The sequence below is a fragment of the Triticum dicoccoides genome, chromosome 2A, assembly GCF_002162155.2.
Source record: "Triticum dicoccoides isolate Atlit2015 ecotype Zavitan chromosome 2A, WEW_v2.0, whole genome shotgun sequence".
Classification (NCBI taxonomy): Eukaryota; Viridiplantae; Streptophyta; class Magnoliopsida; order Poales; family Poaceae; genus Triticum; species Triticum dicoccoides.
Genome location: NC_041382.1, coordinates 788,633,285 through 788,648,861, shown reverse-complemented (window position 1 = coordinate 788,648,861; position 15,577 = coordinate 788,633,285). Strand labels below are relative to the sequence as shown.

Sequence of the window (15,577 nt, the reverse complement as noted above, 5' to 3'; positions counted from 1 at the left end):
TATGTCTTACAACGCACAATTCCATGAATCTTAAAATAGATTAGCTTTCTTATAAAAACTATATGATTTTGAATGAAATGAACTATAAGAATTAAACGAACATCTACATCATGCATATATGACTAAAAGCTTACATGCTATAATGTGGTATTTATTCATAATTTGGTTGCCAAATCTCATGCGTGCAATGCACATGTACTTTACTCTAGTCTAAATGGTGTTTGTGTGTGTGTTGTGCGTGTTGAGGTGCAAATTATCTTTTTTTGGGTACACGTTAAACTTGTTCTTCCGAAATTTCAAGCCGCGTCTTGTTATGCCGAAAATTCAAGCTAGCGTCTCTGTCTATCGTGCTGCAAAACTCCCGCCTCTTCAACCCGCGCCTTGTTAGCCCGAAATATTTAAGATATATCTTTGTCTCGTCGTGCTCCGATAACTCCCTTCATCTCAACCCGCGCCTTGCTATTCTGAAATTACAACGCGCGCGAAAACTCCCACCTCCTGTGAAATCCCGACACGTGAAATGCCCGTGGTACCCCTGAATCGAAAGAAGCGCCTCAAATCAGTGGGGGTACTTTCGTAACTTACCCCACAATTCGGGCAAGCACGTGCCTAAGCCATGGTTCCCTACTGCCATCCCATCCGCCCACCCATTCGTACATCGAGGCCGTGAAAACCCGCGATGAAACCCCACACCCTGCTCCATCCGCCACCCAGCCGGAGCCTCTTCCCCGACGATGTTGTCCACAGAAACACCTCGATGTCCCTCATCCACCGTACCGGATGAGGATCTGTCGTCGATCTCGTCGTCCCACCGGTTCAGCCACCCCGTCCTCCACCTCCAAGGAGCTGCCCCGACGTTCCCCTCGTCTTTTGCGCCACCTCCATTCCCACACCGCCGTCTTCACCTGCACCACCGGACAAGCATCATCATCACCGTTTCCTCGGATGAAGCTGCGGCCTAATCAGCGCGACCAAAGAAGTTGTACACTAATTTACTTGTCATTCTTGGACATTGTCAAGTCTAAACCGCACATACATAATTTTTATCTAGTCTAGTAATTTATTAAAAGCACTCGCCTGCACGCCCGCACATACATTTTTATACCGAACTTTTTTAGCTATATATGATTACTATGTTTTCTACTATATGTCAAACAATTAGTAATGCGACATTGATGCTAAACATTAAGATGCAATGTTCCTTGTTATAACTCGGATATCTATATTTGGAAATCCACATGTGCTCAAGTGTAATTGAATTTTGCAACAAAATTTATGTTCATCTTTTTTCTTAGAATATTGTTTGAGATGTTGACAACAGAACCTTGGTTGAATTTATACTTCCTTTGATCTAAAAACATAATAAGGACAAAACAACATCCCTTTGCGAATTAGCATGCATATTTTTTGTGTTACAATGGTTTTTATGTCTTCACAACTATTTCAATATCCTTGTAGAAAGCTCAAGAAGGCATGTCTCTAACCGATATCTTGACATAGATTTATAGTGTGCATAACTATTTAACTTAACTATAAATAAATAAAGTTATAGGGGTGTACTCTTTATTATTAGGACATTAAACCGGGTTGCCCTTTCAACTTCTCATGTCTTGTGCCTTTTTGGTCATCAGATCATGTGACCGGTCATCCTTGACCATCCGATCGCTAACTAGCCTGATGTCCTAGAGGGAAGCTATTGGGCCTCGCTTCTAGATGAGGCCCATGTGGCATTCTTTTGATGGTGCGCCTATCTCTCGCGTTCAGCGAGTCGAGGCTTCCAACTTGCTGGACTGGCCCAGTTCGCGGTAGTACACTGCCTTGTTACTTTTCTGTTTTCATTTCATTCTTTGATTAATTTTTTACTTTTGTCTACACTTCCAAATATTCTAAACATATATATTACAAAAAATATACTTGACATTATATTTTGAAACATGTTAATCAAGAATTTAAAAAATGTTGAATGTGTATACAAAAAGGTTGACCATATATTAAAAAAATGATGAAATCTTTTGATCATGTATATTAAAATATTAGTTAAATTATTTCAAAAAATGTTTAACAAGCATTTAAAAAATATTAAATGTGTATAGAAAAAATGTTGACCATGTATTAAAAATGATGAATTTTTTTGATCATGTATAAAAAGTTAATCAAGCATTTGAAAAAAAAGTCAAACAAGTACTTCAAAAATGTTGACCAAACATCTGAAAATTGTTAAATATGTATAGAAATAATGTTGTTCATGTATTAAAAAATGATGAATTTTTATATCATGTATATAAAAAATGTTAATCAAGCATTAAAAAAAATGTTGAACAAGTATTGAAAAGTTGTAAATCAAGCATTTTGTAAATGTTGAATGTGTATAGAAAAAGTGTTGACCATGTGTTAAAAAATGTTAATATTAACCAAGCATTTTAGAAAAAATTAAATGTGCATAGAAATTTTTTATTAAACATGTATTAGAAAAATGTAATGCTGTATTTGAAAAATGTTAATCAAACATATGGAAATTTTGACAAGTGTGTATAGGAACCATGTATTCAAAAACAAATGTTAATCTTGTTTCGAAAAATGGTAGTCAAGCATTTAAAAAAATAAAAACGTGTACAAATTGTTTTGATCATGTATTAAGGAATGATAAAGTTATATTTAAACAATGTTAAACCTGTATTAGAAAAATGTAGAATGAAAATCAAAAGAAACAAAGCAAACCAAAAAATAAATAAAAAAAGCCAAACGAAAAACAACTTAAAAATAAAACCGAAGAAAAAAATGCAGAAAGAATGAAAAAAACAAAAAATCGATGAAGAAGAAAAGAAAATAAACAAAGAAAACGAAAAAAAAAGCATTGAAAACCAAGAAAGATACAAAAAAAACCAAGCACGAAATAAGGTAAATGAGTAAGCAAAGAAAAAGAGAAAAAGAAAAAAAGGAGAAGAAAATAAGGACCAAATAAAAAGCAAAAGAAAAGGGGGAAAAGAAAAAACCCGGAGAAGTCGAATAGAAATGAAGAAAAAGGAAGGAAAAAAAGAACAATAAAACAGGAAAAAATGAACCAATATAAAAGCCAGTGTTGTTTACTTCTAGTAGATCGCGCCCTATGTGGTAGACACAAATTCGATGGTGACGCAGAGATCCCAGGTTTGATCCCTCGCGCACACACACATTTGTAACTCTCTTTTTTATGATATATTGTGGTCTAGTGGGCCGGCCCGACACTGAATCGCTCGACGCGGGAGCCGCTACCGTCTCACTTAATTCGAGACAAAGGTCTCACTTAATGGGTGGGAAGTGGACTAACTTCTACTCCCTCCGTCCGGAAATACTTGTCATCAAAATGGACAAAAAGGAATGTATGTAGAACTAAAATACGTCTAGATACATCTTCTTTTATCCATTTTGATGACAAGTATTTCCGGACGGAGGGAGTATTTAAAACTGAAACTCTGCAAGCCATGGCGATGTTGCAAGAGATCATCCTCCAGCACCATCAGCTCCATAACAAGCTATCCTCGATGGACTTTGTCGCCAACTGCTCTGTTTTGTGTGTGTTCAATTATTCATTGAGTCTGCATTTGAGCTGGGAAATATGGAAACAGAATACTATTCTCTACAAAATAAACCCATGTCCATGGCAGTACTGGGTGCATTTCCATTGTATGTTCAATATTAGTCGTTGTTTCTGTGCATAAATAAATAAAATAAAATATTTCCTGCATTGGTTGTTTGCACATTTGCAGCTACGCGATCTGGATTTGCAGCTGGCTGTGATACAGGCTTCTCCCGAGTTGTTTGCACAATAATCCGAGTCTGGTTAGGATTGGCAAAGGCTGATAAGTTGTAGATAAGTGCTAGTTATGTGCAAGCTAGCAGGTTTGAGTTGTGGCTAATTTGAAGTTGTGTCCGTGTAGGACTAGGAGTATACATACGCAGGCCCGGCCGTGAGTTTTGTAACCGAGAAAAAAGACCAGAAAATTGAGGAATAAAAAGAGGGAAACAAAGGGCGCTATCAGTTTTTTGTGCGTTTGTTCATCGTGATTTGACGTGATCGATCCTCAGGGCGAAGCCCCAACAGTGTTGTGCTGATTGATGATCTGCTTTGCAAGCTCTGCTATCAATACACACACTGGTACACACTTGTGCCCCCGCAAGAAAAAAAGAGCTCAGTCCGAAATAATCTTGCTAGTAATATTTCTACCAGCCACCAGACCCAGAAAGGGCATCTGAGGCGTAAAAATCTGCACGTTGCAAAGAAACTTGCTAGTTATATTTCTTCACCGAGCAGAGAAACTGAAAGCCGAAGAAGAAAGACAACACAAACAACAAAACCCATGAAGCAACACAAGCTATACAAGCTACCGTTTTATTCCAAGTTTAACAGCCAGAATGCAGGCATGGAAGCTTGAACACATTCCAGAGTTAAGATACACCAAAACACACAACATTGGTAAACATAATAAAACATGTCCTAGAGATCGATAATCCACTCCGGTGCCCGGGCTCAAACGCCGCACTCCTTAGAGATACGCTTCTCTGTTGTTTCACAGGTTACAGCAAGTTTCCTAGGATTGTTCACATTGGGAACTGATAGATATCAGGACAAATATGGGAAATAATTGATGGAATAAAACGGTAGAAAGAAGGGAGAAGCAGCCACGGAGAGAAAGGCACAAGGCATGCCGTAAACAACACATTTTTCATTCATTGTCACTGACAAGTAAGTTTCCTTGTCCTCGGGCCTTCCTACGTCCAAATAATGCAGCTACGGATTCCTGCATGCTGGCCTGTCATTTGTTCACATTGCAGAACAAAACATGGTCAGTGGTGCAAATTTGAGAGAGACTTAACATGCATGCCTAACACTCATGCATCTTCAGGTTAGCACGTCCTTTCAAAATCTCACCTAGATGCTAGTATTACTGTAAGAATCACAAATTCCTTCACGAAAATATTAACAGATCAAGATCCTATACAGACTAAACATTGGAACTACAAATAGAAACAAGACATACATTACATGTAGGTGTCATCAACAAGTGAGTCCAGCATACTTTGGTGACAACGATTTAAGTTGGATTGCTACTTCATAATACCTTTAGGTGGGTTATTTCCAGCATATAGAGAATTTCGAACAAAAGAGGGACAGGAAGCAAGTGTAAGCACAGATACCTTTAGGTGGGTTCTTTTATTGATCTGCTCCGCTTCCTCTAACTTTGGACACCTCAATATCAGCACCCTCTTTATTTTTGCAACCGCCTTTGCTCCACCAATTGAAACTAGGTCTGGACAATCTGAAATCTCTAATTCCTCAAGTGATGCAAGATTTCTGTGCCAAATGTTGCCTGGAATGGATGTTATACGCAGACCATCAATGTTTAGTGAGACAAGAGATGCAAGGTTCTTTAGGCAGCTGGGAACATATGGAGAGATATCCCCACATTTTAGTAAGCTGAGACTTCGGAGAGATGATGGCAACACCAATCCCCTTTGCCAGTTGATACTTGGGCACACTATAACCGCCAGATGTTTCAGGTAACAAAAACTACCAAACCTTTGACCAGGAACGGACAGTAACCACGGACAATCTTCGATGTGAATTTTCTCAATAGCAGGTATATATTCTTGTGTTAGGAGGTCATCAAGGGTGGACAATCTATCACAATTTTTAACTGTTAGGACAGTAAGGAACGAGAATGTTGTAATGCTGCCTCCAACTGCAGGTCTCTCATTTAAGTTTATGCTCTTGAGTCCATCACAACTTTCAAAACCAAGTGATGCTAAACTTGGCAAGTTTTGTGGCTGAAACCAGCTTGGGAGAGAGGAACCACCATAGTTCTTGAGGAATAGAGACTTGAGACCGATGGGAGGTTGAGACATGTCTGAACCCATAACCAATGTCAATTCATCAAGATATTTCCTATTCTCCGGTTCAGCTTCTGTTGCATGATCCCGATTTAGTGTGGTATTGTTCCTGGCACAATATGCTAATCCAAGTGATTCAAATTTTTGTAAACAGGTCAACTTATCAAAGTCACTGGGCAAGCTATCTAGCTTGCATTTCTTGGCATATAAAATCTGCAGATTATATAGCCAACAGAAAGTTGAAGGAATCCTCTTCAAAGGACAAGCTCTGGAGATTTCAAGGTACCGAAGATGTTTCCAATTTCCAATACTCTCTGGTAACTCGTTTGTGGAGGCACAAGAAATCACACGCATGCGCATAAGTTTAGTACACCAGTGGTCCAGTACAAAGCCTGTCATCTTCCCTAAATTTTTCTTGCAAATTAGAGTACGCAGCTTTGTGTATTTGGATAGTCTCAACAAGGTGGAATCATCAAAGTCATTGCTAGGGAGTACGTATAGATGACGAACATTTTGGGGAACTTTATCAAATTCACTCTTATTTCTTAAGATGAAACAGTCATGCTCCGAAACTTTCTGTGCCATGTCATGCAGTAAGTCATGGATTATGTATCCACCACTAGCTTTCTGAAAGAAGGACCGAGCTACAAGGTCTTCAAAATACCGACAACCAATATCTTCAATTGGAACACGACCTTGAGGATCCACAAAGCCTTCCGCCACCCAAATTTCAGCTAAGCATGCCTTTTGGAATTTATAATCTTTGGGGTATACAGCACAGAATGCAAAACATTGCTTCAAATAAAATGGCAAATACATGTAGCTCAGCCGAAGGGCCGGTAAAATGTCAGTATCCTCTTGTCTCAACTCCCACAATTCACTCACAAGTATAGAATTCCAATGTGATGCTTGCATGTCCATGCTTAACATGCGTCCTAGAGTTTTGGCAGCCAAAGGAGAACCCTTTAGTTTAGGAAGTATTCTTCTACCGATGCACTCTAACTCTGGATCATTTATAGAATTCTCGGACCCAAATGCGCACAGTTTGAAGAATTTCCAGAAGATGGAGTCCTCTAGACCTTCTAATTTAATGTGCTCCATTGTGCGCACCCCCTCCGCAACCTTGGGGCATCTAGTGGTGATCAACATCATACTTCCCTCTTGAACACTTGTAAAAGGTGCACAAAACCTCTTCCAACATTGCCCATTTTCCTTCAAGGAATCATCCCACATGTCATCAAGGACTATCAATACCCTTTTGTTTTTCACATGGTTAGACAAAGCACGCTGAAGAGAATCCAAATTGTCAGTTGTTGCCTCCTTTCCGTTACAGGATTGTATGACCTCTTTGGTTAGCCTCTTCACATCAAAGTTGTCTGAGACACAAATCCAAATTATCAGCTCAAAGTGAGACTTCACTCGTTGATGGTTGCAGATATGTTGGGACAAAGTAGTCTTTCCAACACCACCAATTCCAACTATTGGCAAAATAGGAAGACTATATATTCTTGATGTATCATTAACTAGGTTGCTTGTTGATGCATTCACTGAACAAGTTGCTCTCTTGCGTTTTGAATTCATTGGTACATTGAGAAATCCCAATACCTGCTTCAGTTCCTTATCACGACCAAATATCTTTGTTTCATTTGGCAAAGAGGTGGTCTCAGGTCTGACTAATTTGTCAAAGTGTTGTGTAACTCCACGGAGCCCCATATTCTCCATCTGAATTGAAAGATGATTTAGCCTCAACTGGACATCATTTAGTTTATCGAAGCTACCTGGAATGACGGTGCCAAAGAAGTCAAGCAGAGAAGATTGGTTCGCATCACCCTCCACTTGCAGCTTCAACTCGTACCATCTGAACTCATCGAGAAGGTCCTCGGCGTCACACACTGCATCCTTGAGATTTGGAAGGAGACTGGCCACACCGCGTTCATGGCTTTTCCACTCAGCTTTATTAATAAGGTCGTGCATTGCAGGAAGAGTGTCCCTGAGAAGTTGTAGGCCACTCTCAAGCTGCAATACGCGATCCTGAAGAATTTGATCATGTGAGCCACTCCATCGAGATGAAATGGCAGATTTGGCCCACTGCCACAAAGTGACACACTCATTGATGGCACTGACGACCCCAATGGCAGATAAGCTCATGGTGACTGGGGTGTGGAGATACGTTGTCGCCCTGTGAGCAAACAGTGGACGCTATTAACATGATGGGGCAATATAATATTTGCAGTCCGACTATATACAATATTTAGGACCCTCAGTCCCATAATATAATTAAGAGAGTTTTTTACACTAAAAAACGCTCTTAAATTATGAGACGGAGGGAGTATTATCTTCGGCAGATATGTATCAGCAAGTTAGAGAAATCATACATCATGTGAAAGTGAAGGTATAAACACAGGTTACAGTGTGTCCTTGAAATTATCTTTGACTAGAAATGAAGTAGAGGCTGGGCGAAAGGCCCGGATGCGCGTCAATTTAATTAGGTGAAAAGTATATGACAAAGGTGTTGCAACTTTGCAGAAACATCGTTTTATTTTTTGTACTTGTTAAAATATGCAGATCTGCTAGTAGTAATTTTCTTCCTTTTTAATGAATGGAAGCTTTAAGCTTGTAATTTTTGCTCTGGAAAATCTGGTACGCGAGAAATGCAGAGGTCTTTTGATATCGACGGTCAAATCGGCTGAAATCCGAGGGAAGTAAAGGGAATTTCTAGTTCCTTTTTTTTTGCCCTATGAATGGGAACCGAAGGCCTTAAGCTTCTTGATGATAATCTTTCCCTACTAATAAAGCAGCTAATGCTTCTGGTGGTACGTCGTTAGCAATTTTGCAGAAAGTTCTTTTGTTTTCGGGAATTCAACCCGCGGTCCCTATTTAAGTGGATCTGAGAAAACGTTTTGATTTTACAAAAAAACCCTACGTTTGTAAGAAATCAACCCGCAGTCCTTTCTTCTATCTTATCCAGACGTTCCTTTCCAGCGCGGCGGGCGGCGACAACTCCGAGTGGGCTCGCGGGAGACGGCGCTGGGCTTGGGAGATGCGGCCGCATCAGTTCGCGGCAGCGAGGCGGGGATGCGGCGCTGCGCTCCCGGGATGCAGCAGCGAGGCGTCGAGGCAGCGCTGCGCTCGGGCGCGGCATCAAGCGGCAGCAGCGAGGCGGGAGGCGCACATGGAGATGGAGGAGAAAATGGAAAGTCGGCCGGGGCGAGGAGTTCGCCGGCGTCGAAGCCACGGACCACGGCGCTGCAAGCTTGCAGGGGGCGGTGGCCATGGCGGGGAGGCGGCGCTGAGCTCGGGAGCCGCATGCCTCCTCTGCCGCTCCTTCTTTCTTTCTTCCCCAACTCCTCTCTTGCACGTCGTCGTCTTGCCGCCCACGCAGCAAAGAGGTCGATGAAGAGGCGGGAGTCGGGTCAATCGATCTGTCGCACGAGGATGCGGCACTCCCTGTTCCATCTAGATCAACGGGCGCAGAGGGAGGTGGAAGAAGAGCCACGACCTCCGAGCAGGAGGCTGTCGCCTAGCACGCATCTGACTGCGGCTATTTTATCCATGAGCTGGAGGATAAGGTATTCACCTCTAAAATCACACTTCTGTTTTCCCCGTTTCCATCTGAAATATGGATTGCCAATATACTACTCTCACTTGGATTTGCACATGAAAGTAGTATAAATATTTGCACCCAACTGTATGATTTGTTGAGCCAAGTGTTGAGTCTGATATGGCATCTTTATGCTTTCAGAGAAGTGCATCTCTAAAATTCAGAGTTTTGAACCTAAAGAGACGCATCTAGACAATGGTTGCATGAGTGGTTCCAGTGTCATATACGCCAACATGGTAAGCATGTCTTGTCTGATTCTAAGTTAGTTGTAGAAGTATTCCATGCTACTATATGTTGACCAGAATTTGCTACCAGGTTGGAGATTTGGGATCGGATGCTGCGCCAAGAATGAGGGACCAAGGTACTGAACTAACAGCAGGGGCAGAATGATTCTTCAGGTACCAACATAGCCGTCGACTAGAGAATTAAGTTAACTGTTTGTTTTACTTGAAGCTCCAAATTGTAGTTATTTTATTCATTCACTAATTTGGTATAATCCTAATCTAGGAGGATTATCACTGTATGATATGAGATTCTGACGTTTATCAATGATAAAAATCTGACATTGAATGGTTCTTTTCGGAAGTACAGTTGTAAGATCTATGATTCTTGCTTGGACCTTTAACTGGACAGTACTAATTGGACATATAATTGATGATTTATGCACAACAAGATATTCTGTTGTCTTTTGTTCTTCAATCAGATTCATCTAGCCCTTTGTTGACTTTCTAATTGTTTCACCCTTTACCTCTGAAACTTAGAAATCGGAGAAAGGTTATTGGCATATCCCCGTCACTGACGAAGATTTGCTAGAGAGGAAGAGGACCAGAATGTTTTTCTATTATTGGGGACATACATAATACATATAGATAAATTTGGACTCATTTATGACAGAGATTTCTTGCCAAAAATATTAACTCTGTCCAGCAGTGGGCACTGTCAAGGTAATAACAGGAATTTGGTGAACCTAATTGAATGAAAGCGGGATGGTATCCGATTGAGAACCTTCTCTAACTAAATGGGCTTACGAACAATCAACATCAAATAGTTCCAAATTAACAGATGTTGTTTTATGAAAATACTGATTTAAGAATTTGATGAATCTATAATTCTCTACACAATCACTTAGTGAATTTTATGAATCTATTTTCTACAGATTTAAGAATTTGTACATCCCCTTTTAGTCCAAATTAAGAAAAATATGATTTCTGCTATGATAGTTTCCACAATAGTTTGGCCCTTGAGACACTTCCACTGTATGCATGTGTGTTCCTTTTTTTCCAGAGATATGCATGTCTATTGATCATTATTGGAATTGGTTCGACAAACTGTGTATATGTGACAAATTTACTAATTTTTTTTGACTCGTCTACGGCGGGCTTACGCCGGCCTGAACCATGTATTACTCAACTGTAGCGGAGACATAAAAGAGGATACAGGGGGTTGTGGGAGAGATAGAAAGAAAACACCGAAAAGAAAGCAAAAGGAAAATATTCATGAAGGTTGAGTAATATACTGATCCAACCTGATAATATGACTAATCCATACAGTGGATATGCGCCAATGCTCAAATTTGAAAAATGAAGGATTCAACTTTTTTTGAATTATTATGGGTGAAGTCGCGAGCATGCCCATCAATCGTAAAAGTATATAGTCCGACTTAGTCGTAGGTTCCGTAGTAGTCTTGCCTTGGCTCTGCTGCCTCTCCTCTCTGCTCATTGCTGGCTGTGGCTGTCCCATCTCTCCTAGAGCTGCTGCTGCTGCTGCACTTCTTCTGAAGCTCTTCTCAAACCCGTTGCTGCAGTTCTTCTCAAACTCCAACCAGTTGCTGCTTCTCTCTCTCTCTATCTCTCTCTCTCTCTCTCTCTCTCTCTCAATTTTTCTGTAATCATGTGAACCATTGTTGTGCGATTATATGTTTTGTGATACCTTCTGCAAAGTGCTAGCACCTACATGTTATCCAAAATTTTCTTCTAAATGTCATGAGGCATGAGCTACAAATTTTCTCAAGAATGATAAGGCATGCATGCAATTTTAATAATACTCTTTTGGCTCTCATTTATCTGTTGCCATAGAGAATTGTACAATATAGAAGAGTCAATCAAACATAGCTCTTTGAATATCGGACAAAATATTGGTTTCGTGATTTATTTATAAGAAGATTCTTCTATGTATTTAGTTACATGATTTTAATTTGATCGTCTTCTTTCAACTTTTTTTTGCTGACTATGATATTTCCTTAGGTTCACCTTGACCTTCACTGCCCGTGCAAGAGCTTAAGTAAATTGATGTTGTATCATCAGAATCTGTAGCCTTGCACAGTTTTTCTTGCATGCACTGAAATCCCTCTTTGTCACAGGATGAATCAGAAACTGAAGATGATGATCCCATGGACACAGAAGAAGCTTCCTCTGTCCTCATCGCTGCACTGCAGTCTTTCAGCCAAGCTCTGGTGTATGACGACGAAGAAAAAGATACCGTGAGTCCGTGACAGAGGTAGATGTCTTCTTGCGTCCTACCCTAGATGACAGGGGCTCTCTCATCAGCAAAATAGCTACTCTGGATACGCAGATGATGATCGCAAGAGACTGTACCTTATGGATAAGTAAATGACTCTGAGGTCTACATGTTAAGTATAGAAAGAAAAACCTGACGACGACAAGTGTACTGTCGGGAGCTTTGCTGCCACTTCTTTGCCAGCCGGAGTGGCCTGTTTTTAGTGATGATCATGGTGTACATGCGTGTATATGTTGTGTTCTGATATTGGAGTTGCATGTTGCGGATGTCGTCGATGATCACAAGATCAAGATGGATGCAATGCGCTTGAAGATTAGAAAGATTAGAAAAATATGCCATTCATACCGAGGCTTGGTATCATTATGCCGTTGGATCAATTGTTACCTTGGTTGCGATTATGATTGCATTTGTTTTCGCATTGAAATGTTTTATATAGTTTTAATGTATGATTTAATTAATTAGATGCTCTGGAGAGCTATATGTTGTTCAATGAGAACTATGTATGTACTTTGATTTTAATATGATGATGAACTTCTATTAATTTGGTCACTTAATTATCTATTCATGATGTTCTGTAATGGTTTTTGACACACTTAATTATATATAATGCACGCAGATGAACCGGCAATAGATGTACAGTGACAGACACCCCTCCGAGTACATTAAGGCGTGCATAATTTTCTCAAAGTGGCTGAGGCAAACAAACAGAATGGTTTTATGTGTTGTCCATGCCCTATATGTGGGAATACGAAGTCTTACTCTGACTCGAAAACCCTTCACACTCACCTGCTTTATAAGGGTTTCATGCCACGCTATAATGTTTGGACCAAGCATGAAGAAATAGGGGTTATGATGGAAGACAACAAAGAAGAAGAGGACGATGACAACTATGTGCCCCCTGAATATGGTGATGCTGCAACGGGGGAAGCTGCTGAAGATCAAGAGGAAACAGACGATGTGCTCGATGATGATCTCCCCCGGGTCATTGTTGATGCAAGGAGACGGTGCGAAAGTCAAAAGAAGAAGCTGAAGTTCGATCGCATGTTAGAGGATCACAAAAAAGGTTTGTACCCCAATTGCGAAGATGTCAACACAAAGCTCGGTACCGTACTGGAATTGCTGCAGTGGAAGGCAGAGAATGGTGTGCCTGACAAAGGATTTGAGAAGCCACTGAAAATATTGAAGAAGAAGCTTCCAAAGGATAACGAATTGCCCGACAGTACGTATACAACAAAGAAGGTTGTATGCCCTCTAGGATCGGAGGTGCAGAAGATACATGCATGCCCTAATGACTGCATCCTGTACCATGGCGCGTACGAGGATTTGAACGCATGCCCGATATACGGTGCATTGCGGTATAAGATCAGACGAGATGACCCTGGTGATGTTGACGGGGAGCGCCCCCGGAAGAGGGTTCCTGCCAAGGTGATGTGGTATGCTCCTATAATACCACGGTTGAAACGTCTGTTCAGAAACAAAGAGCATGCCAAGTTGATGTGATGGCACAGTGAGGACCGTAAGAAAGATGGGAAGTTGAGAGCACCCGCTGACGGGTCGCAGTGGAGAAAAATCGAGAGAAAGTACCGGTTGAGTTTGCAGGTGACCCCAGGAACGTATGGTTTGGTTTAAGCGCGGATGGCATTAATCGTTTCGGGGAGCAGAGCAGCAATCACAGCACCTGGCCCGTGACTCTATGTATGTATAACCTTCCTCCTTGGATGTGCATGAAGCGGAAGTTCATTATGATGCCAGTTCTCATCCAAGGCCCTAAACAACCCGGCAACGACATTGATATGTACCAAGGCCATTAGTTGAAGAACTTTTACAACTGTGGAATGAAAACGGTGTACGTGTGTGGGATGAGCACAAACAGAAGGAATTTAACCTGCACGCGTTGCTGTTTGTAACCATCAACGATTGACCCGCTCTCAGTAACCTTTCAGGACAGACAAACAAGGGATACCACGCATGCAGCACTGTTTAACTGACACCGAAAGTATATACCTGGACAAATGCAGGAAGAATATGTACCTGGGCCATCGTCGATTTCTTCCGACCAACCATCAGTGTCGAAAGAAAGGCAAGCATTTCAAAAGCGAGGCAGATCACCGGAAGAAGTCTGCCATGCGTACCGGTGATCACGTACTTGCTATGAAGGGTACGACGCGAAGGACGCCGTCGCCGCCCAATCCAGACTGAATTTTGGACTTTCGTCCGGGAGGGGTTCGGATGTGGATAGGAGAGACCTCGACATCGCCTCCATGGAGGCTAACAGCGTCGAGAGACGTCGCCGATGCCGGACCGAACAAGCCAATCAAAGTTTCCTCCGGTCCCCATCCATACCACCAAAACTCCCTCGGCTCCGGATTCAGCAACAGACCATGAACCGGAACCTGCAGAGATGAAAGAGCCATGGGGTTCAACCCACCATGAAGGAGGATCGAGAAGAATCCATCGTAGATCTCCAGGCGCCGAATCCAGCGATCCGGCGTGGTCAGCGACGACCACCACCACCCTGCAGCGGCTGACGGCGTTCAAGCCTAAAACCCTGGTTGGATCCGATCTGAACCCGGCAGGGCCCGCGACCACCGATCTTTCCCACCACGCCGCGAGCAGGCCGCCGCCGCCGCCATGCCGTGCACGACGTCACCAAAAAACCCGCCGTGCCGCGTCGCCCGACCCTGCGCTAGTCCGGCGCCCCGCCCGATCTGGCTGCCCGGCGCCAGCCGCGATGAACAAGTGGGAGAGACGCCCCGCTGCCGCCCAGCCGGCCGAGCTTTGCCCCGCGGCGCTGCGGACGGCGGCGGGGAGAGGTGGAGGCGGGAGGAGAGACGAGAGGACGGCGGCTAGGGTCGCCCGCGGGGGCGACACGAGGGGGACGAGGGGCCTGGGTGTGTTTGACTGAGGAATGTGCTGATCTTCCAACTCCAGAACGCAGTGTGGTAGAATGCACGGGGAACAGGGAATGTGGATTAATTGGAGAGCAGAGGAATACAGAGAGACGGGAAATCCGATGCGCCCAAACGGAGCTTGACTTGGCCATACATCTATGATCTATCCATGCGCACGCCCAAAAGGAGCTTGTTCAGATCCGATGTGATGCTTTTCTTTCTTCAGAAGAAAAAAAAATACAAAGGGCCCTTTGTATTGCTCGACTGATTTGCCGCTTCTTTGCTCTGCTCTGCCCTGGACTGAAACTCTAAAAAACAGAACTGCTAGCGACCCTAGTAAAGAAGCGCGCGTGCATTCAATTTCAGAACCTGAAGCTGAGCTGACTTATTTTGTTGTCATCCAGTTTCTGAATTTTGACTCCATTTATTTACTACTAGTTTCACCTCCTTTCTTGAATTAAAAATAACAAAACTTAACAATGAATATGCACCAGGGAAAAAGGAACTTGGACATTTTCACGTATCCAACCATGATTTTTGCTTCTCACGTCCGAAATGATCGCCGCACGTACTGGTTGAAGATGTCAACCAAGTGAGGTTCAGCAGCAAGATCCAAATGAATTCCAAGCAAATTTAGAATTTTCCTTTATACTCCCTCCGTCCAAAAATACTTGTCGGAGGAATGGATGTATCTAGACGC

The 15,577-nt window shown here is 42.3% G+C and overlaps 1 protein-coding gene and 1 long non-coding RNA gene across 2 annotated transcripts; one reads left to right on the top strand and one right to left on the bottom strand.

Moving 5' to 3' along the window:
* Positions 1 to 4,390: 4,390 nt before the first annotated feature.
* On the bottom strand, positions 4,391 to 8,043 carry LOC119352551 (putative disease resistance RPP13-like protein 1). The gene is made up of 2 exons (XM_037619142.1): positions 5,176 to 8,043; positions 4,391 to 4,790 (listed from the first exon to the last, which is right to left on the bottom strand). The coding sequence occupies exons 1-2, from the start codon at positions 8,014 to 8,016 to the stop codon at positions 4,704 to 4,706; spliced, it is 2,928 nt and encodes a 975-aa protein (XP_037475039.1). The 5' UTR covers positions 8,017 to 8,043; the 3' UTR covers positions 4,391 to 4,703.
* Positions 8,044 to 8,867: 824 nt separating this feature from the next.
* LOC119357356 lies at positions 8,868 to 12,252 on the top strand. The gene is made up of 4 exons (XR_005172201.1): positions 8,868 to 9,437; positions 9,611 to 9,705; positions 9,785 to 9,867; positions 11,829 to 12,252. It is a non-coding gene; the product is annotated as an uncharacterized LOC119357356 (long non-coding RNA).
* Positions 12,253 to 15,577: the final 3,325 nt, after the last annotated feature.